This window comes from Bufo bufo, chromosome 3, assembly GCF_905171765.1.
Source record: "Bufo bufo chromosome 3, aBufBuf1.1, whole genome shotgun sequence".
NCBI lineage: Eukaryota > Metazoa > Chordata > Amphibia > Anura > Bufonidae > Bufo > Bufo bufo.
In genome coordinates, this window is record NC_053391.1 from 447,251,450 (window position 1) to 447,275,005 (window position 23,556).

At 43.2% G+C, this 23,556-nt stretch overlaps 1 protein-coding gene across 2 annotated transcripts in view; it reads left to right on the forward strand.

The window, feature by feature from the left end:
• Positions 1-23,556, forward strand: part of RASA3 (RAS p21 protein activator 3) — a 240,124-nt gene that overhangs the window by 144,556 nt on the left and 72,012 nt on the right. For both annotated transcript variants that reach the window (XM_040425082.1, XM_040425083.1), the window contains one exon: positions 7,941-8,017. In XM_040425082.1, the coding sequence (XP_040281016.1) occupies positions 7,941-8,017 (77 nt within the window). The remainder of the gene's footprint in view (positions 1-7,940; positions 8,018-23,556) is intronic.

Here is a 23,556-nt window from a genome sequence, read left to right on the forward strand (position 1 = left end):
TGAATAGTTGAATACATGTAGGAGCACATAATTTAGCAGCATTCATTTTTTCATCATAAAAGCCAGCCTAGACTATGTTCAGTAGTAATGAAGACAGAGGGTTATGTGATTTCATGTATAGCGTGCATATTCTGGTTTTCTGACTTGTATTCATAGCATCAACCTCAGTAAGTCTTGATGCAAGCAGTCTTTATGGATTTAGAGCTTTATTTCTTCCAGAATTCAAGTTAAAGCATATCTGTGCCCAAATGATACATGTGTAATAGGGGTGGGCGATATGGCCTAAAATCTATATTGCGATATAATTTTAAGCATGTGCGATATGCGATATATATCGCAATATATTGTTTTCTATATTTTGGGGGGATGTTTAAACTTTATTTTTTTTTTACTTTTTATTTAATAACTATTAGCCTCCTTAAGGGCTAAAACCCTTGTCATATTCACCCTAATAGAGCTCTATTAGGGTGAATAGGACTTTACACTCTCCCTGCTGCCCTGTGCTTTGTGCACACAACAGCAGGGTACTGACCATGGCAGACAGCCTCTCATGTGCCCCCCAGCCTCTCATGTGCCCCCCAGCCTCTCCCTTTTATCAGCCCCCTCTGGTAACTCAAACCCACCCCCACTCCCTCCCTCCCCAGTATTAATCATTGCTGGCAGTGGCCACAGGGTGCCCCCCCCCCATTATTGGTGGCAGTGGGCAGTTCCGATCGGAGTCCCAGCAGTGTAATGCCCACGTGCGCCGTGGCCGCCGGGCGCTCCTTCTCATAGTTCTAATGCTATTAAGCATTAGCAATGCGCCCCACAGACAGAAGAAGGAGCGACCGGTGGCCACGGCGCACGTGAGTATAATGCTGCTCACTAACATACCATGGCAGCCAGGACTTCAGTAGCGTCCTGGCTGCCATGGTAACCGATCGGAGCCCCAGCATTACACTGCTGGGACTCCGATCGGGACTGCCCACTGCCACCAATGCAGAGACTGAAGAACATTCCCGGCACCCGACCTCTTACAGGACGCTGTGATCCGCACGATTAACCCCTCAACTGAGGGGTTAATTGCGGCGGATCGCAGCGTACTGTCATAGGGGCCGGGATATGGCTGGCACATGAACACTACTTTGGTATTCAGGCATTCATTGGTGGCGCAGTGGCCACAGTCCCTCCCCTCCTCCTCCTACTCTGTTCTTATTAGTGGCCAGCAGCAGCCGCGCACAGTGGGATCGGAGTCCCAGCAGTGTAATGCTCACGTGCGCCGTGGCCGCCAGGCGCTCCTTCTCATAGTTCTGTGCGGCGCATTGCTAATGCTATAAGCATTAGCAATGCACCGCACAGACAGAAGAAGGAGCGACCGCTGGCCATGGCGCACGTGAGTATAATGCTGCTCACTAACATACCATGGCAGCCAGGACTTAGTAGCGTCCTGGCTGCCATGGTAACCGATCGGAGCCCCAGCATTACACTGCAGGGACTCCGATCGGAAACTGCCCACTGCCAACAATGCAGAGACTGAAGAACATTCCCGGCACCCGACCTCTTACAGGATGCTGTGATCCGCACGATTAACCCCTCAACTGAGGGGTTAATTGCGGCGATCGCAGCGTACGGTCATAGGGACCGGGATATGGCTGGCACATGAACGCTACTTTGGTATTCAGGCATTCATTGGTGGCGCAGTGGCCACAGTCCCTCCCCTCCTCTTCCTACTCTGTTCTTATTAGTGGCCAGCGGCAGCCGCGCACAGTGGGGAGGGAGGGACTCCCTCCTTCTCCACTGTGCCGGCTCAGGAGAACATGGTGCGCGTCGAGAGCGTGATCATTCACTACCGCTCCGTGGTCATATCGCGGTCTGGCGATATGCACAAAATCCATATCGTGGCACAAATTTATATCGCATATCGCCCACCCCTAATGTGTAAATACACTGGAACAGTTGGAAGCCATGCCTCAAATAACAAGTCAGGTTTTGTGGTCTTGACAATCAACTACACACACTGAAATGTTTTCTTAGAGAGGAACTATACGTGAACATTGCTCTACAAAAAGAACTCTCCCAAAACATCTTATTTACAGTGAATTGCTGCGTGGCTTTCCCTTTAAATGACTCTTACGTCTCTTAGGCCCACTTTTCTCTGTGGCCACCTGCCTTGACATTTTGTCTACTACAGTGTTATCAGAGTCCCTCAATCTTTAAGTGAGGCAACTCCTGTCTCACCTACTGCCGGTCCTGATCTGTTCATCTCACAGGAGATCGCTCCACACCACAGGTATATGCCCAACCACTTTAGGCAGCATCTACGCTGCTCTTTATCCCCTTTGACTCTGCCTCCTAGAATTGTAGAGCACGTCATCCCCACGCTTTTGCATTCCGCATAAAGCCACTGGGTCCCCTTATGATGAAGGCTGCGAGTCTCCCTCCCCATGGTAAAGGCATCAGGGCCATTCCCCATCGCCAACCAAGGGAAGCCACCATGAGCCTGCCAACCTTCATATAACAATGTAACTCTTAGCAAGCTCAGCCTCTAATGCCACCAGATGAAAGGTAGCTATCCTATAAGTCAATGTTCGACCTTTCAGACAGGCCTTGAGACATAACCTGGATAATAATTAAGGATTAATAAATAACTGGCTCGGCTATTTCAGTCGAGCCCTTAGAAGTGAATGGGAGCGGTGGCCGGTCATGGGCGATGCGCTCCCATTCACTTATATGGGGATCCGGCTTGGTGGTGGCCAGACCGGAATCCTCCAGCCACCACCTTGCTGGGCTCTTGAGACACCTTGAGACAACCATTTTAATTACACCAAGAGCATACCCAAGCCACTCTATGCACCCTTGCTCCTCCTGCTTCTTCTGCCAGTCCCTCCTTTTCCTTCTTGATTGGCAGAGCTAGGCAAGATGACTTTGCAGGAACCTGAAGGAGCGTGAGGGGCTGGCAGAGGAAGCAGGAGATAGAGCGCACAGAGTGGCTTGGGCTCGGCCTTCGTGCACTTAATTTCTCATTTGCATATTAATTTAAAATACTTTTTCTCCAGAGTGAAGCAGTGGTTCACTAAGTGAATGGTATTAATATATTCAGCTGAAGTAGACCTACAAGACTTTGTGCCTGTTTAAGGCTAGGTTCGTGGCATAGTTCCGACAGAGAACAGGAAGCAGCCAGATCTCTACAGGACCCCATTGTAGTCAATGGGGCCAGCAGGCATTGTGGTAACATCCGGCAATGCCAGATCCAGAGAGCTGCGGCAGGCTGGAACTAGGTCACGAGTGTGAAAGAAGCCTTACCAGTGAATGTCCTGATGACAGGGGCTGCAGCAAGTCAACGGAACATGTTGCTGCTTCGGTATAGAGCAAGGTTGGGAGCAGTGCTGGTTTCTAGAAATGATCAAGGGTGGCCTTTGCACTTACATTTTACCATAAATCATAGGTCCTTAGTTTATCTGTAAACATATTTTAATAGTTTTCTTTGAGGTCAATTTTTTTACAATATATTTTGAGTAAATTTCTGCTGATGTGCTTTAAAGGGAACCTGTCATCAACTTTATGCTACCCATACTAACGGCAGAATAAAGAAGAGACAGGTGAGTTGATTTCAGGGGTCTGTCATTTAAAAGTTAAAAGTAAGTGGTTGCTGAGAACCAACATCACAATCATTGCAGACTGGGCCTGGAAGAGAGTCCTGGCCATCTGAGAAGAGTCCTGGATATTCATGAATTCCTGCCCACCTGCTGATGACTGACAGTCTTCTATGTAGTTTTCTCCCTTTCTGCCAACCATCAGCAGCAGATGGTCAGGAGAGCAGGAGATTAGGAATAACCAGGACTCTTCTCAGGTAGATTTGGACTCTTTCCAAGGCCTGTGCTGCAATGATTATGATGCTGGTTCTCAGCAACCACTTACCGTATTTATCGGCGTATAACACGCACCTTCATTTTAAGAGGGAAATTTCAGGAAAAAAAATAAAATTTCAAATAAAGAACTTTGAAGCAAAATAAGGGTAGCTCAGAACTTTTTTTTATTAATATTATTACCACTTATAAGGTAAATAATGTTAGCACTTTGTATAATTATTTTATAATTACCATATATTTTATCTGTTAATACCGTAAGTTGTTAATTCGTTAAGTTGTTACGCCGTACATAAAACCCCACTCCAGTTTACTTCACTACTTTACTTGTACCTGACGGGTACAAGTTCTCCTGCCTCAGACAGCAAACTCTCGCAGTGCAGAGCGTTACCGTGGTTACGCTCAGACGGCCGCGAGAATTAGACGTGAGGAAGGCGCGGGTTGCCTTGGCTTGCCGTTGCCTACTGATTGCCGTTACTCACACTACACACACTGCTACTGATCCACTCGCTGCTGTGCGGTATGTACATTATATCGGCGGTGTATATGGTGTATACGGTACTTGTTAATACTGTAAAAACATGGCTTCTTAACATTATATTGGCGTATAACACGCATACATCATTTGCCCCCTATTTTCAGGGGGGAAAAGTGCGTGTTATACGCCGATAAATACGGTACTTTTAGCTCATGAGTGACACACCGCTGAGATCAGCATTTCTGTCACTATTTTATGCTGCACTCAGTGACGTCAGCATAAAGGTTCCCTTTAAGCATATATTGTACATATACAGTGAAGGTGACCCTCACACAGAAATACCACATTCATGCTGTGCCCATCCAGGTTATGGTAAATCCAGAGAAAAAGTGCTGGCGTGGTTTTAGTGCATTTTAGCTGTCCTTGATGAGTAATAGATTCCCTAATCAAGAAGAGGGAAATGAATTGATGTTGACTTGTGCGGTTCGGCTGCGGGCGGTACTTGACACAGTGAAGAATGCTGTTTACACAGGAACTGAATTAAGCTTCAAGCACATTACCATGTACAAGGTGCACTTGAGCCTATAAGTGACTCTAATCAGGTACTGTGCTGCTATAACTGGATTGTCTGTCGCATAAACGACTTCCAGCATATGCTCATGAATCCATTTCCTTAGCTGGCTTAAAGGAAGTGATTAGTAACGAAAGCTTGCAACTGAAAAATCATTAGGACTCTTTGGTAATATTTCCCGTGTCATTTATGTATAGAAAAGGAGTCCTATGTGATAAATCCAATCACATAGGTTTTGGCTCTAACTATATAGTCTTTTTCGAGCTATAACAAATTGTCATGTGACCTGGGTTGGTTGCAGAAGCGGCATAGATTAGGAAATTTTGCCTATCTGTGCAAGTGATTGTCTAATCCTACATTGATGACATAATATAGGTGATGACTGGGCCTTGCCATAGAGACTAATGCAAACAAAAATGCCCATAGCCGCAGATTGCAGCTATAAAAGGAACTTGTCGTCATGAAAATGAAATGTAATCTGTAAGCGCCATGTTATAGAGCAAGAGGAGCCAAGCAGATTGATATATAGGTTTATGGGAAAGGGTTCAGTAAAACTTGTAATTTATTCATTTAACTCTCTGCTCTCTCTGTTCTTAGGAGTCATGTGGGCGGTCCTAATTGGTGATTGACAGCTAACTGCATGACTAAGCGTACACAGCTGTTAGCAAGTAGGACCGCCCACATGACTCCTATGCGTAGAAAGAACAGAGATTTAAATGAGTAAATTACAAGCTTTACTGAATCTTTTGCCATAAAACTATATATCCATCTGCTCAGCTCCTCCTGCTCTATAACATGCTGCCTGCAGATTGCACTGCATTTTTATAGTGACGGGTTCTCTTTTAAGAGTCTGTTTGAAAACCAAAGGAAACCACTTGTTAAGGCTGACAATATCTGTCTGTGCTAGCTAGTCTTCATACAGATCTCCTGCTTTCCTTTAAATAACTATGCCATTAGATAATAAAAAGCTACCAGTTAGCTAATGACTGATTTCTACAGCTCCCGTTGAAATAATAGTTCTGTCTTCACTAAGCTTCATAGCTCCCCCTAGTGGTAGTAAAGGTAGGCAAGTGGTTTGGAGCACTGTTTAAAAAAAAAAAAACTGAATTGTGTTCCCTGTACTGGTAAATGATTTAATTATTAAGCCAAGAACTGACCTATTTGTCAAATGGTGAAATGTAATTGCGTTTGGGCGAGGGTTAAAAATGCGTATTGTCACAACTGTGTCTTACACGTATTTTAGTTTGCCATATAATGAAGATAGGAAAATGTGGATAAACGGTTATGATGTAATCAACTGTAATTTTTCTTAAATGTGGCCAGCAAGAAGAGAATGTTTAGTTCTGTGTGCTAGTTACACCCTTCATTTGTGAAATCACATCCTTGGTAGTCACTGTCCTCACAGACCCTATATTGTCTGGATGACTAGCCGGCTAAATTTAGTAGTGGGAATCATTCTGCTCAGAGGATTTGTCTATTTCCCAGCGCAGATACAGTCCTGGCCTGTGAAAATGTGTACATTCCAGAGAAATCGTTATATTAAATAGATATTTCATTTCAATGTACTGTACCTGTGTGAATCAGTGGGGCACATCAGAGAATTTATCATAAACTACCATTTTACACTTGTCCATGACATTCTTCTGCTGCTGGAGGCTGCGCCTAATTTATGATGAGGCGCAGACGCTGGCAGTCCATGCACCTAAATTAAAATCTACGTCAACATCTAGCTGGCGTAGATTTCCATCTACTTTTATGCCAGAAAACTGTTATAAAAGATAAAGATGTCGGGGGGCGCTGGCCCCTCCCCACCTTTGCAGCAGAGAAACGGCACTTGTGACAAAAATTGTTGCAGATGGTGTTAAAAAAGTCACAAACATGTCTGCAACTTTTTGCCATATAACTGGCGTGGGGTTTCTTAATTAGAATGACTTGTATTAATTGCAAATTGCGTTCAACATCTTACCTCCATGAGGTCCTTGACCTTCTGTTATGGTAAATGGATTATGCTGACTGAACCATGAGTCACCAGTATTTAATGCCTGAGATTTGTCTAGCGAAATGTCTTCAAGAGAAAATCCAAGTCCATTTGCTCTGCCTTATTACAACTGATATACCATGACCTGGATGAATGATGACCTTCACAGACACAACGGGGCACAAATTGTGGAAAGTGTTGCTGCTGGTTTTGTTTTTGCAAGAATGGTGCTGATTTTCGAAAGCTGATGTGCGCCAGATTCACAAAATTTGTTCATGACGAGTTCTGTATATTAATAGCTCAAAGCATTGCAATAAATCATAGCAGTTACATGCTTCCATTACTTCCATTTTTATAAAAATGACCCTCAATATCTTGATGTCCATCATACAGGACATGGGAAAGTCCTACCACACTGGACATGGGTGATGTTTTTACTGAAGGTGTTGGTACTGTTGGTACAAAGTGAGCTCCTTTGGTTATACCTCTGAAGTTACGAGGTATGTGAGGCCTGAGGAAATGAGTAATGTAACCTCACCTGTCTCTGAGGACACTTTTATCCTCTATTTTTGTTGTGCCCGTCCATGTCTTGTCTTGTCTTCTATGCAGAACATTTATGATATGATTAGATAGTAGTATGGAAAACCTACTTAAAGCTGCTCCATTATATCATTTGTTTGACAAGCAACTCTAGGCATGATTCTGATATAATATATGCTCTTATTCCTGCAGGGCTTATTTGCTGGCGTTGCACAATAGTGATCATGCAGCCAGCAATTGGCTTTGTGTCCTAACACTTTTGCCCTAATAAAGATATATGTGCCCTTGAGTCATCTTCTAATGCCAAGCTATTGTATAATTTCTTCAGCTATTTCTTGGTTATCACTGTATTTCTGAAAGCTGGGTGACAATCAGTATAACAGAGGTGATCACCCAGACTTCCTAGATGCTTGATTGGTAACCCTGCAGAGACATGGGAAGGAGAGATGTATCACAAGTGACATATAGATTGTGTGCCCAACCTCTTGGTTGGGTTTCCTCTTATCTCATTGTTACTCTGTATTTCAGGGGAAGGTTCACTTGGAGCTCAGGCTGAGTGAAGTGATTACAGACACTGGGGTCATCTGTCACAAGCTTGCAGTCCGGTAAGAAAAAAATCACATCTCTATCTCATTCTACTGTGATATTTGGAGAAACATAGGTATATGTGTTAAACACATCGTCTTAATTGACAGTAGAATGGCTGTCACAATTCATGAGTGTTACTGCAGTTTACGAGGGAACGTGGAGCAATAAAACTGGGAGTAAAAGGCTTCTAAACACTCAATTTGTGGGGTGGTACTAGCTCTCATTGGAGAAATTCAGGTGTGCGGAAACCTATTTTCAGACAGTGCTCCATGGGAAAAAAAAGTATGCAAATGAGCTTGTATCAGATCCCTTTTGTAGGCGGCAATGTTTCAGAGTTCTTGGCCCTCATCAGTATGAAGCAGGGTACTGACCGGTTGAATGAGATGCCTTAGATCAGGGATGGCCAACCTGAGGCTCTCCAGCTGTTGCAAAACTACAACTCCCAGCATGCCCAGACTGCCTACAGCTATCAGCCTAGAAGCAAGGCATGGTGGGAGTTGTAGTTTTACAACAGCTGAAGAGCTGCAGGTTGGCCAAACCTGCCTTACATATAGCTTGGGGGGGGGGGGGGGGGGTTCTGGCTCTCAATAAAGAGTCTCAGCAGTGCTTGGAGACTCATTTTCAGGCAACGATCAGTAATGTTTTTGGGTTCCTGTCCATCATCGGTGCACACAGTGAAAGATGAATTGTATATTTTGAATTCTTTCCTTTCTTTGTCATCATGGACATTCATTTATTATATATGATCGTTTGTGTTTTCTCTGACTTATGAGCGTGCAGGTATTCCGTTTTTGGGGAAATGTTTTAATTTGTTTTAATTAGTCCCTACCTCTGAACGCCACATGGATGGAGGATATTGAAGCACAATTCAGTGATCTGACAGTCCCCGGCACCTGACACTTTCTATTCCCTAGTGGGTCTTTGTGGCCAAACCTCAGACCACCTTGAGGCATGCTTATTTTTGACAGCTGTCTTCACTTCCTCCGTTACTCTCCTAAGCAGAACTACCCCCTATCCCTTTTGGTGTTCTTCAGAAGACACAAATTAATGGCGTGTTGCTTTATGTAACATGACAACTCTTCCTGCACTTTGTTCTAGGGGTTCAGCCCTCCCATAGGAACATATGGCTCCAAATCAACATTCATGAATAGTTGTACGGTTTGGTGATTTAGAGCCAAATAAGTTTGTAGCATTCCTTTTGAATCTTTAAAGAGCACCAATCAGCAGAATCAACTCTAATTAACCTGGCATACTGGCTGTTAGAGTTGATCCTGCTGTTTAAAAGGATACCTATCTTGTGGAAATTGGTTGCATCGTTCCTGAAAAAAAATACTTTATTCTTTATGCAAATTTAGTGTTTCAGTGCACTGAGGGGTGTGGTCAGCACTGGAAAGCTGAGAAGCTGAAGTGCACCAAGGGGCCACCCCTCGGTGCACTGAAACCCTCATATGCACAAAGAATACAAGTCTTCTTTCTCAGGAATTCCACAACCGATTTTCACAAGAAAGGTATCATTTTAATCAGCAGGGTCAACCCTACCAAGCAGTATCCCTTGTTTGATAGGGTTGATCTGGCTGACAGGTGTTCTTTAAAATCACTGAAACTGTATTGATAAAAGTCAACTTTACAGAGTTCTTTATGCCAATTAAGATGCCTGTTAAGAAAAAAAGCGGTGGGTCGCACATCCACATACCATGCACTGATCTATTGCTTCTCAGCATAATTTATATTAACATCGCCATTGAGGCTCTTAGTATTTGATTTGATCAAAATGCATAGGCCCACTCACCATTTCCAGGGTCGCTACACTAATTTAGCACAGCACCACATTGTGACCACCTCCACCGCAACACAGCTCCCGCAGGCTGCAGGACCCAGAAGCCCAACAGCGCCCTTTTTCTCAGCCCAGCCCCCTTCGCAATGGGGCCCACCAGCTCACAGCTTCACAACAGTTCATGCTTGCCATCATGTTGTGATCACATTCTGGTTGCACCTATAAATTTAACTGGGGGAGAGACCTGCCTGCTGCCTCCTTCCTCCACATTGTTGGCCAATATAGCCACTAAACAACCTCTTCATCTAATAAGATGTGGAAGCTGAAGAGGAGAACCACATAAGATGTCAGATGGAGCCAGTAAAACCATCAAACCTCAGATCAGACCCCAAAATGAAATAAGACGTCAGAAAACACCCCTACATAAATTCAGACCCCATATCCCAAAATTAATACAGGTTCCACTAAACTAACATAGACCTCAGAACAGATCCCTAAACAAATACAGACCCCAATGTTAATAACCTGACTTAAGACCAGACCTTCTAAACCTATGGAAACCCCATAGGTTTAGAAGAACCCAGTATAAATTTAGACTCCAGATCACGGCACTTGATCCTTGCTCCTGGATCCACTTCACCTCCGCCGCTATACACTCCAACCCTAGTGTATGAAGTGCACCCAGGAGCCGTGATTCTGGTGTCATCTACTGAATTTGATGTGTATGATGTGAGTAAAATCCAATAAATAATGATCTTTTTAAAAACAAGAATAAAAAAAATCTTCAAGGTATCTGGGAAAGTCCAAACTTGTCGGACCCTATACTGCCCCCCTCCCTCCTGTGTGTTATTCATATTCAGCTTTCTTAAGAGGTTTTTTTTTTTACTGTCATTACAGCATAATAACACATACAATATTACTCTACTGGGAGGTAACTGTGTATAAATATGAGACCAGTAAGTGAATCACTGCGCTCAATATCAGATCACTTAAGAGAATCACGTCTCAAAGTACACCATGACATAAAGCAAAATTACTGATTCTATTCAACCTTGTGCCAAGGAGGGCTACAGATCTATATTTGGGTTGTGCTGTTATGCTGGCTGTAAATGTAATATATTATGTGCATTTGGAAGTAGCTCACATTAGTGTGGCATATATAATTATATTACTCGGCAGTGTGCTCTTTGCACATTATTATATTATTGCGTCTCGGCATGCAATCCAGCCATATGTGTCAAAGTTACTTATCTTTTGTGAAGGCCGGATCTCTAGACCTTGCTATTGGCTCTTAGAAATGATGACGTCTGGAGCTAAGAACTATACAAAGTGAAATATTGATGTGGCATTTTGGTAGGAATGACTTCATATTGTTTTATTATGTTCACATCCCGTTTGTACGTTACTCTAAACGTAAACACGTATGCCAGAAATGCTATACTTAGGGGTTTATTTACTAACTGATATACTGTATGCTAGTTTTCTGGCGTATATCTGTTGCAGATTGTGGTACAAAGGTGATTTGCTCCGCAATCTGTGACTTTTCCCCGCTCACTCCAGGTCTAAAAAAAGGGGGTGTGGAGTGGGCGGACGGGCCTGCCAGGCCAATCTGAAATGTTCTGACTATGGGAGCTGGCATAGATTTCGACAGGTGGTGTATACGCTGAAGTTATGTAGAGGCCAGCGTCTCTACATAACTTCGGCAATCCACCACCAGCACAGGGGTTATTAAGACCGGCGTCTAAAACACTGGTCTTAATAGATGACCCCCTTAGTCTTTAAAGGGTCTTATGTGTGCCAAAACTAACTTTTTGGCATGTATTTCAGCAGTATGTGTTGGCATACCTTTTTTCACTGTACTGAAAGGCATAGTGGACTCCACTTCTTAATACAGTGGGGTCTGACAAACCATACCATGTGCTATGCAATAGGAGTCATATGTATGTCTGCCGCTCCTTTTCATTCAAACAGACACCATGAGCCCCCATTTTCGTGATCGGCCAGACCCACGCCAATCAGACACATCCCAGGAGATAAGTTGTCTTAATGGGACAACCCCTTTAATGCAGTACAGGTATTACTGTGTTGCACTGGTTTAATGGTCAATAAACTTTCATTGTTATTCATGCCTTTAAACTTTAGCGGTCAAATAATCCCCATATACCAACAAATGAGATTCTATTTATTATGTGCTAATTTATTTGCTCTTAGAAGTAAAATAAATTATATAATTAAAAGTAGGGACATGGCACCTACGTGACTGGTGGCAGTTTTTATTTATCTTTTTATTATTTTACAGTCTGGCTGTATCGATGATAAATTTATTTAAATAGGAGCAGTCAACAGTCTTATGTGCATGGGGGCAGACATCTTGAATATGTTGAGTATGCACCTAATTCTTTGTCCTCCAGGACAGTTTTCGTCAACTCCAGTCCTCAGGGACCGCCTGCCGGTCATGTTTTCAGGATTTCCTTAGTATTCAGCAGGTGATATAATTAGTGTCAATGCATCAGGACTTACCACAGGTATTTATTTTATGGGATATTCTCAAATCATGACCAACAGGTAGGCCCTGATGACTGGAGTCGAGGAACACTGCTCTAGGAGATAAGAAGCTTCCAGGGATGTCTAGTAGAAGCTCATCTCTACCTCTTCCTATGCACGCTCGCCCACATGCACATTATGGAGGGTGGGGGAGCTGTGCCTCAGACAATAGTTTTTTCACGTGTACGTCTAGTTTAAGGCCCCTTTCACACGGGCGAGTATTCCGCGCGGATGCGATGCGTGAGGTGAACGCATTGCACCCGCACTGAATACCGACCCATTCATTTCTATGGGGCTGTTCAGATGAGCGGTGATTTTCACGCATCACTTATGCGTTGCGTGAAAATCGCAGCATGCTCTATATTCTGCGTTTTTCACGCAACGCAGGCCCCATAGAAGTGAATGGGGTTGCGTGAAAATTGCAAGCATCCGCAAGCAAGTGCGGATGCGGTGCGATTTTCACGCACCATTGCTAGGAGACAATCGGGATGGAGACCCGATCATTATTATTTTCCCTTATAACATGGTTATAAGGGAAAATAATAGCATCTGAATACAGAATGCTTAGTAAAACAGCGCTGGAGGGGTTAAAATAAATAAATAATTTAACTCACCTTAGTCCACTTGATCGCGTAGCCCGGCATCTCTTCTGTCTCCTTTGTTGAATAGGACCTGTGGTGAGCATTAAGTACAGTTACAGGACCTTTGATGACGTCACTCCGGTCATCACATGGTACGTCACATGATCTTTTACCATGGTGATGGATCATGTGATGACCGGAGTGACGTCATCAAAGGTCCTGTAACTGTACTTAATGCTCACCACAGGTCCTATTCAACAAAGGAGACAGAAGGAGATGCCGGCTACGCGATCAAGTGGACTAAGGTGAGTTAAATTATTTATTTATTTTTTAACCCCTCCAGCGCTGTTTTACTTTGCATTCTGTATTCAGAATGCTATTATTTTCCCTTATAACCATGTTATAAGGGAAAATAATACAATCTACAGAACGCCGATCCCAAGCCCGAACTTCTGTGAAGAAGTTCGGGTTTGGGTACCAAACATGCGCGATTTTTCTCACGCGCGTGCAAAGCGCATTACAATGTTTTGCACTCGCACAGAAAAATCACGGGTGTTCCCGCAACGCACCCGCACATTTTCCCGCAACGCCCGTGTGAAACCAGCCTAAGAGTCCTGCCTGACTCTAGTTTACCAAACCTGTATTCAACGTTCACCAGTAGATCATAGTCACCAAACCCAAATTTGCATTTGCAAAGCTTTGGTGGTCTACAGGGTTCTCCAAAAGGTGAAGCAGTATCTGAATAAAACCTCAGCACTCTCCCACAGACGCACCCCAGTTGTGATATGGGTATCATTTCATGGAGTTTAACCAATGCAGTTCCATAAAAGAAGCTAAGAAAAGGCTACATAATGCTCATTCACTGCCATACTTTTTCTCCATCTTTTTTGGTCCCAGTCTTCATCTGTGATAGGTATAATTTTTATTTTTATTTTTTTGCTGCTTGCATTCGTAGGAACTTGAAAAGCCGTATTTGGTATTCATAAATCAGAGTGACGGAATAGTTGAGGTAACGTGGTGAGGTTTGGTGACGCAGAATGCATGAATGTAATTAACGTAATTAATTGTACATTCAATACTCGAGGTTTCAGTTCCAATTCTGCACTTTTTGTTCTGGTTTCCATTCCCTTTCATTTCTGTTTCTATGAAGCACAGCTTGCCTAGACTGGTGAGTCATCCAAAGATTGCCAGCCTGATGTGAGGTACCTGCTGCTTCCTGCTGCCCGGCTTCAACATTACTTATTCTTCCAGCAGTTTCGTGTTCAGATCCCACACAGCTCCTGAACTCTCCTGAGGGCCCTTAATGACAGCTCCTGCCTAACAGCCCTGACAGTAGGGCAGTGAAGGAGAGGTGACGTTGAGTGAGCAGACATGAATCACTTGTCATCCGTGTTCGCTACCTATTACTGTGCGTGACTGTACAGACTGGCGTGTTTCATATGAAGACCTGTCTCGCTTGTTTTATCCTTGTTTTCTGATTTGCATTTCTTGTGACTGTGCAGTGATTTAAAAAAAATGCAGACATCACAAACCTTCATTTGATTGTATGTGCATTACTCATGTTTACAGGGTACTTCGGGTTCTTAGAAAGTAATGCAGGACCACATGATATGCATCTGATGATAAGAATACCAGGAGTACACAATACTGACACTTGTGAGGCAATTTATCAAGCCCGCTGTGCCAGAAACCGGGTGCCAAAAAGTTGCACATTTTTGCACAAGGTCCACTTTAGTGTAAGACATCTTTTACCACACTTGCAAGTTTTCTAAGCAGAGGTTTAACGTTGCTTACAGTATGCTAGAAAACTGACGTAAATTGCACCCAGAATATATGCATGCGTCTCCTAATAAATTTGGCACATCTTACGCCAGCTCAAACTAGATCGACTGGTCTATGAAACGCCAGTCTTTATAAAATCCTCCCATTGTATATATTCACACATACACAGCACAAAAAACTGCATGTAAACAGCTTTATTGTCGCTTTCCATAAAGCAAATTTGCAATGTTTTGTAATGCAGCTGGCGCCAATTGTGCCAAAAACTTTGCACATACTCTTAACCAGGTAGAGAAATTTTAAAGAGGTTTTACAGATGTTTAATATTGATGACCTATTCTTTGGGTAGGTAATCAATATTTGATGGGTGATAGGCCAACAGCCAGCACTCCCATCAATCACCTGTTTGAGAAGTGCCTCTTCCTAGGCCTGTCATGTTCATTAGCCGGGAAAAAAAAGAGGGTAATAGCCAGCTCACCTCCGATGTCCAATGTAGCGGTGCACGGGGCGGACTCAAGCCAGTCCTTAAGGCGAATTCAGGTAAAGAAGAAGGCTCCAGCACCAGGCATAGACGTAAAAAATCCCAATCTTTATTCAGCAAACATGTTCCATATGTATACAGCAGTCAGTGGCACTAGCTCCCGCTTATTCCCAGAAAATCAACGCGTTTCGAACAGTGGTGTTCTTAGTCATGACCATATGGTCTAGGCACAGCTTAGTCCCATTCAAGTGTATGGGTCTGAGCTGCAATACCAAGCATGGCCGATATACAATGGACTGCACTGTGCTTGGTAAGCTTCAAGGAGGCCGCGGCGCCTCTTCTGTTGATTGGTGACAGTGCTGGTTGTCGGCCCCCTCCCCAATTAGATATCGATGACCTATACTGAGGATAGGTCATCAATATTAAAAACGCAGAAGACCTTTCTAAACCCATATGTCACCAGAATGGCAGTAGCTGAATAGGACTTTGGGACTTTTTTGACCACATTTTTAGATTCATAGAGGGGCATGCTCAATATAGGGGGCACGCAGTCAAGTGCTTCCCCTAAGCGGCTTGCAGTTGCAAAGTTCAAGTTGTATAATGTCAGGTGTATTTTATTTTCATCAAAATATTAAATTGGCAGAACATGCTTCTGGGTGAATCGTTTACTGTTTTTCCAAATGTGCTATTTAAACTTTGGACCTTGAATGATGGTAACCATATGAAACCATCTTAATTCTCCAGTGCAGTGCTCTCGTGTTGCACTGGGAAAAAAGCATTGGTTTTGACAATGCATTTGGCCCCAAAACCACTGCCATGCTCCATATTAATCCACTCTAAATAGATCTGATCTTTACTAGACTAATGGGGTCATTTATCAAACTGGTATAAAGTAAAACTGGCTTAGTTGCCCACAGGATAGGGGATAGCTAGTAGATCGATTTGAGTCCTACCGCTGGGACCTCCACTGATTACGAGAACAGGAGCCCCCGTACCCCCTGCTCCCCTGATATGACTAGAGCAGCTAGTCGCACATGCCATTCATTTCTATGGGAGGTTCAGAGCTAGCCGAGTACTGTGGATAGGGGAAAACTTTAACCAACCAGAATACCCCTTTAATGCTGAGGGCATCAGATCATTGTGTACCAAGCCAGCGGCTGTGAGGAGGGCTCGAGTGGCCCCTTGGGCATTGGCATTTGCCATAAATTGGCATTGATTGGTTGCTATGGGGAACTAAGCTAGATTTCCCTTTCACCATATAAGCAAAAAGTGCTAGAAAAAAATGCCACAAAAATTCAAATGTGTAAGAACGCGTAAAAATATTTTCAATGGGGGGGGGGGGGACATTTATTAACCAGAAATACGCTTATATTAGGTGTATTTCTGGTGCAGATTCTAGCGCAAAGGTCCTTTGCACCACAATCTGCGACTTCACCCCACTCACACCAGGTCTAACAAAATTAGGCGGGGAAGGGGGCCAGGCCTATCTCATTTACTATTTTCTACGCCTGGTTTAGGCATAGAAAATGCTCTAAATGTAAATTGCTGATCTTAATAAATGTGCCCCTTTGCAAAACAGTAACAATGCAGTTACACAACAAGAATCTGCATAACTAATCATATGCTAAATAGTTGCAAGACCAATTTATGTATGAGAATGTTCTGTTTGAAGCTGCAGTGGATGGTGAGATATGGAGCCTTAAAGTCAAAAGTTCAAAACATTGTTTCCCTCTTACTCGTCAGTAGGTTAGGCACTGGTCATTTTTCAACCTACTGTTAATTATAGCATGGAGCAGTTTTTGTTGGATTAGCAGACATTCAGCACTGTTGATTGCTTATAGGATAGAATTTCACTTGATATAAATACAAGCCATCTTTTGTTACCTACCATGGCCATGCATGGTCACTATATTCAGATCATATTTTACTCTGCTCTGCAAAAACTACAACAAGCCTGCTGTTCTTTTTATCACCCACAAGCTTAGCACGAGTAAAGAGGAAAATGTGTAAAGGCAAATAAAAAGTACTTTGTTTGGTCATAAGATGGCATCTCTAATTTCCGTCCTGTCACAGAAGTTTTTGTTCTTCCCCACGTAGCCTATAATTGTCAAGTCCACTTTCTGAAGCATGACGAGAAGTTTTCTCAGACTCTTTTCCCACTTTTAATTGCCCAAACAAACTTTCCATGTGATCTCCATATGTTTTCAATGATCTTTTTTTTATTTTATTTTTATTTGTTTTTATTTTATTATTGATTGTTACATAACAACATCAGGGTACGCGGACCATAAAACATTGTCACTTAGAAATGGGATATACAGAACCCAAAACAAAATCACTTCAACTGGGGTATGCAGACCCCAAAACAGTGTCACTTACAAAAGAGGTCTGCAGACCTCGAAACAATGTCACACATAAATGGGGTACACTTCAGCACATCAATAGAGCACCAATAAAGTCCAATGTCAGTTTAAAAATAAAATGAAAAAAGGAAAAGAAAAGACATGAGTTGCAAGTTCTCCCCCCCCCCCCAAATACTTGTGCCAGTGCTCATCCAATTACCCACTAAAGGGCATCCTGTTAAAGAGTCTCTCTGCCCATGTCTGATATCAATATCCTGTAGGAGCAGCCTACCTAGTCTCCCCTGCGTCTGCTCCACCAAATACCACTCTGTCAAAGAGAGAGGCTGCATTACATGTTGTATTTCTGAGTCTAACATACACTCACCTAAAGAATTATTAGGAACACCTGTTCTATTTCTCATTAATGCAATTATTTAGTCAACCAATCACATGGCAGTTGCTTCAATGCATTTAGGGGTGTGGTCATGGTCAAGACAATCTCCTGAACTCCAAACAATGTCAGAATGGGAAAGAAAGGTGATTTAAAGGGTTTCTGTCACCCCACAAAACTCTTTTTTTTTTTTTTTTTTTTTTGGATAGTTAGATTCCTCATAGCGCGATATAGGAGAATATAATAGTCTTACTTACTTTCATGCGCCTCTGGTCATTCGGCGCAGGCGCTCTGAGATGAGGAGGCTCGTCTCCTCAGCACTCCCTCAGTGCGCTTGCGCCGATGACATCACCGAAAGAGAAGACGTCATCGGCGCAGGCGCACTGAGGGAGTGCTGAGGAGACGAGCCTCCTTATCTCAGAGCGCCTGCGCCGAATGACCAGAGGCGCGCGATTTTTGAAATACTGACAGGGCCGGCCGGAGGAGGAGATCACGGCTGGCCCTGTCAATCAACACGGCGAGGGGGCGGTTTTCTGCTGCCGCTACCAGCAAGTAGACGCCCTACTTGCTGGTAGAGCCCTCATTTACATATTATAAAACTTTGTTTTATAAAGAATCGGCCGCATGAAAGTAAGTAAGACTATTATATTCTCCTATATCGCGCTATGAGGAATCTAACTATCCCAAAAAAAAAAAAAGAGTTTTCTGGGCTGACAGAAACCCTTTAAGCAATTTTGAGCGTGGCATGGTTGTTGGTGCCAGACGGGCCGGTCTGAGTATTTCACAATCTGCTCAGTTACTGGGATTTTCACGCACAACCATTTCTAGGGTTTACAAAGAATGGTGTTAAAAGGGAAAAACATCCAGTATGCGGCAGTCCTGTGGGCAAAAATGCCTTGTGGATGCTAGAGGTCAGAGGAGAATGGGCCGACTGATTCAAGCTAATAGAAGAGCAACGTTGACTGAAATAACGACTCGTTACAACCGAGGTATGCAGCAAAGCATTTGTGAAGCCACAACACGCACATCCTTGAGGCGGATGGGCTACAACAGCAGAAGACCCCACTGGGTACCACTCATCTCCACTACAAATAGGAAAAAGAGGCTACAATTTGCACGAGCTCACCAAAATTGGACTGTTGAAGACTGGAAAAATGTTGCCTGGTCTGATGAGTCTCGATTTCTGTTGAGACATTCAGTCCGAATTTGGAGTAAACAGAATGAGAACATGTATCCATCCTCTGGTTACTTCCAGCAGGATAATGCACCATGTCACAAAGCTCGAATCATTTCAAATTGGTTTCTTGAACATGACAATGAGTTCACTGTACTAAAATGGCCCCCACAGTCACCAGATCTCAACCCAATAGAGCATCTTTGGGATGTGGTGGAACGGGAGCTTCGTGCCCTGGATGTGCATCCCTCAAATCTTCATCAACTGCAAGATGCTATTCTATCAATATGGGCCAACATTTCTAAAGAATGCTATCAGCACCTTGTTGAATCAATGCCACGTAGAATTAAGGCAGTTCTGAAGGCAAAAGGGGGTCCAACAACGTATTAGTATGGTGTTCCTAATAATTCTTTAGGTGAGTGTATATGTAACAATAAAGCTTCTCCATTTCTGAAAAAGTCTCTTTGTATGTATCTTTGGATCACATTGTATCTGAGCGCTCAATATCTAACAATTTTTTCAGTTGTTCCACAATAGTGGGTATTGTAGGCATCTCCGTCGTTAGCAGACACCTCTGCAATATACATCTTTTGGTCACCATACAAATCGAGTGGAACAAACTGAGAAGAGACCTCCCCTATCCCTCCCCTCCTCAAAATGAAATAGAAAGAGTTGGGGGGTTAATTCTACTCTCTGCCCCCATATCTCTCTGACCATCCTCGCCACTCCTTCCCAGAGCTGCTTGCTCTTTGGACATGTCCAGAGCCCATGATAAAGGTCTGTATAACTGTTGCCACATTTAGGACAGTTTGTTATATGGTCAGGTCTATCTGGATGTGTATATAATAAACAGAAGAGACTGACACCTTATCCCCTCCCAGTTCCAGAATTCTATCTAGGGTATTTTGGTTCACTTCTTTGTGTACTACTACTAGGTTCGATGTAATAGCTGCTTTAACCTGGGCAAGTTGGATAGTCTGGAAGGGGCGTTAAGCAAATTTAGCTATCAGCTCTTCACCATACAGCCATCTGGGTTCCGAGTCGTGAAGCAGGTGTCTTGCTTGTGTGATCCCTTTAGATTTCCACTCTGCAAAAAGGCTATTGGTATGTCCATGCATGAACTCTGGATTATTCCATAACTGAAGATGTTTAGATATTCTATAAGATAACCAGTACCATCTCCTCAGTATTCTCCACGTTGATATAGTATCTTTTATAAGTATAGACTGTTTGGTCCACATAGGAATGCACTGCAACCTAGCATGTAAGAGCGCCACTAAGGACTAGGGAGCACAGAAACCTCTTTTCAAGGACAAAGCCAAGTAATAACTGGTCCCATTATTCCAATCTGCTATATGTCTAGCCATGCATGCCAAGTTATACCCTCTAATGTCTGGAAAGACTACACCACACTGCTGTTTTGAAGCCATAAGCTTATGCAGTTTGATTCTGGGACGTCATCCATGCCAAAGGAACACCCTAAAAGCTTTTGTTAACTTATTGATATCTGTATGCTTTAGCAGTAAAGGAATGGTCTGTAGGGGGTATAACAATTTGGACATGGACATCATTTTAAGTAGATGGTTGCGACCCATTAAAGGGGTATTCCAATCTTAGACAATGGGGGCATATCGATATAGGTGCTGGTCCCAGCGGTGGGACCCGCACCTATAAGACAATGGAGGCATATCCTAGCGATATGCCCCCATTGTCTGAGATGAGAAAACCCATTTAATGATAGTGGGAGTTCATGCCACTGTTTCAGTTCTCTCAGAATCTTCGCAATCAATGGAGCATAACTTAGTCTATATATCGACTCCAAGGTATTTCTTATTTTTATTCCCAGATAGGTAATATAAGCTACCGGTATTCCCTCCACATCTGTGACTCGTCCTCCATGATGTTTACTTTGCATGAAAAGTACTTCACTTTTCGTATAGTTAATTCGGAGTCCTGAAAAGGACCCAAAGGCCCTGAATGTGTGCATCACTTTGGCCATATCTTTAATAGGGTCAACCATGAATAATGCTATATCGTCAGCAAATAGTGCTAGCCGCAATGTCTGCTTACCCACCCCCAGTCCTTCAAAAATATCTGACGAGTCCAGGTAATTGGCCAGTGGCTCTATTGTCAGATCAAACAGTAATGGGGACATAGGGTATCCTTGTCTGGCATCCAAGACCAGATCTAACCATTTCCAACTAACATTGTTAAACGCCTTTTCAGCATCTAATGTTACAATATGCTATGCTATCCTGATTACCCTTAGTTCTATCATGCCTTCTGTCTTCCTGCATGTTCATAACCAGATTAAAGTCTCCGACTATTTTGGTCGGATGCATGTCTTGTAGCATTTCGGGGCACAGAGAGTGTAGAAATCCTTTCTGGCCTTGGTTTGGGGCATATACATTATATAAACTGAAATCCCCAACCCACGTCTTCTCCATTCTATGATAGTCTTCCTTCGGAAGATGGGTCTCCTGCAGGAGCGCAATATCTGCCTTCAACCTTTTAAGGTGTCGCAAGACTTTCATACGCTTGTTCGGGGAGTGCAACCCCTTAAAGTTCCAAGAGATAATTCTCATAGTCTACCTCTGCAGGAAGATCCATTTCCCAACCTAGCATTTGCGCTAAGCAAAGCTCTATACAAGAAACGCCAAACAGCAAGGTGTTACTTCCCAGCTCAGCAACTCCCCTGCTACTCAGTACCCATGACATGCCACAGTGACACCCGAAAACATGAGGAAACCAAAACTTAAAAAACATGAAAAAAAATGCAAATTAGACATATCTGTAGACATTACAGAACCTTGTCACATCAGTAGTAAAGCAACAAATTTTACCTCCTTAACTGGAACCTAGAAAAGTGTCCATGTGACCTTCCAATGCAAAGTCTCTGTTTACTAGAACCCCATGGATATTTTCCTCCAATTGCACCTCAGGCTAAATCTTGAAATCACTTTCCTCTGGCAGTCTTGAGGAGTTTCCCATTGAGAGGGCATTGTGTTTTCGGCGATCTCTGAGACTTGGATGACGACCCCGAAGGAATATGGCCCCATGACATTTGCCTAGATGACATCAATAGAGTTCATCTGTGGTTCAGTAGCCCCTTCCTCACTTTCTCTTCCTTCTGGGAGCAGTAAATAGGCCTCTCGGGTTTTCAAACTGCCAAAATGATCCATCCTGCTGCCGGATTTTCAATATGGCAGGATAAGCAAGTTGAAATGTAATCCATTTCTTATGCATACTCGAGCAAACAGCACTAAGGGCTCTGCTCTTCCTTGTGACCTCCGCCGAGTAGTCAGCAAATAGTAAGAGTTCCCGCCATATTCTGTAAGCCCTTATTATGTCTTTCTTATCTGAATAGTCCAAGTACTTGCAGATTACTTGCCTTGGCCTTTGGTTTATATTTGTTGAGGCCATTGTAGGGAGTTCTCTCGTGGGCCCCACATAGTGTGCTCTCTCCACTTTCCTCCTATCCGACAGACCCATGGCCTGGGGAAATTCCTATTCAAACAAGTGCCAGAGATCTTACTGCAGCACCGATTCAGGTATTCCTACCAATCTCAAGTTGCTTTGGCGACACCTATTCTCCAGGTCGTCGACCTGATCATTTAGCCGGTTAGCCAACTGGAACAGATCATGAAGTTTGGTTGTGACTTCAGCAGAATCTTCTTCCATGCACGCCACGCGCTGTTCCACTTCTGATAGCCTATGCTCATGTAGCTCAACCTCCTCCTACTGCTTATTCAGCGCCATTTGCACTGTCGATGACAAGGACGCAATAATGTCAGGCGCTAATTGTTTTGCCACCTCTATGGCAAGTTTTCATATATCCACTAGGGATGAGCAAATTGACTTCGGATGAAACATCCGAAGTCAATTCGCATAAAACTTCGTTCTAATACTGTACGGAGCAGGAGCTCCGTACAGTATTAGAATGTATTGGCTCAGATGAGCTGAAGTTATTGCTTATCAAAGTCTCGCTAGACTTCGCGTAATAACTTCATAAATAATTTGTACTGTAAAAAAAACATTTCCCCAACTCTGATTGCGTTCCAATGTTTAAATAACATTAAATAATACCGGAAAGGAATAAAAAATGTGAGACTCGGACTATAAGGGTGGATATGGGTCACAGAGATCGGCGTGATCTCTGTGACCCATATCCACCCTTATAGTCCGAGCCTCAAATTTTTTATTCCTTTCAGGTATTATTTCATGTTATTTTTTTATGCCACATTATCATCTATTTATTCTGAACCGGTTTGGTTTGGGTTTAACATTGTATGTCATTCTGTCTCGGACTATATACTGTGTCCCTATTTGTGGACTTTGGTGGACACTGGGTGTGTGCTTGGTTTTACTTTCACCAGCATATGATGTTTTGTATACAATTTTTAAATCATGTTTGTGTGTCTTTGTAGTCCAATAAAATTGCTCTATTTTACAATTTGTGGATGTGCACATTATTAAGGTTCTCTTGGGCC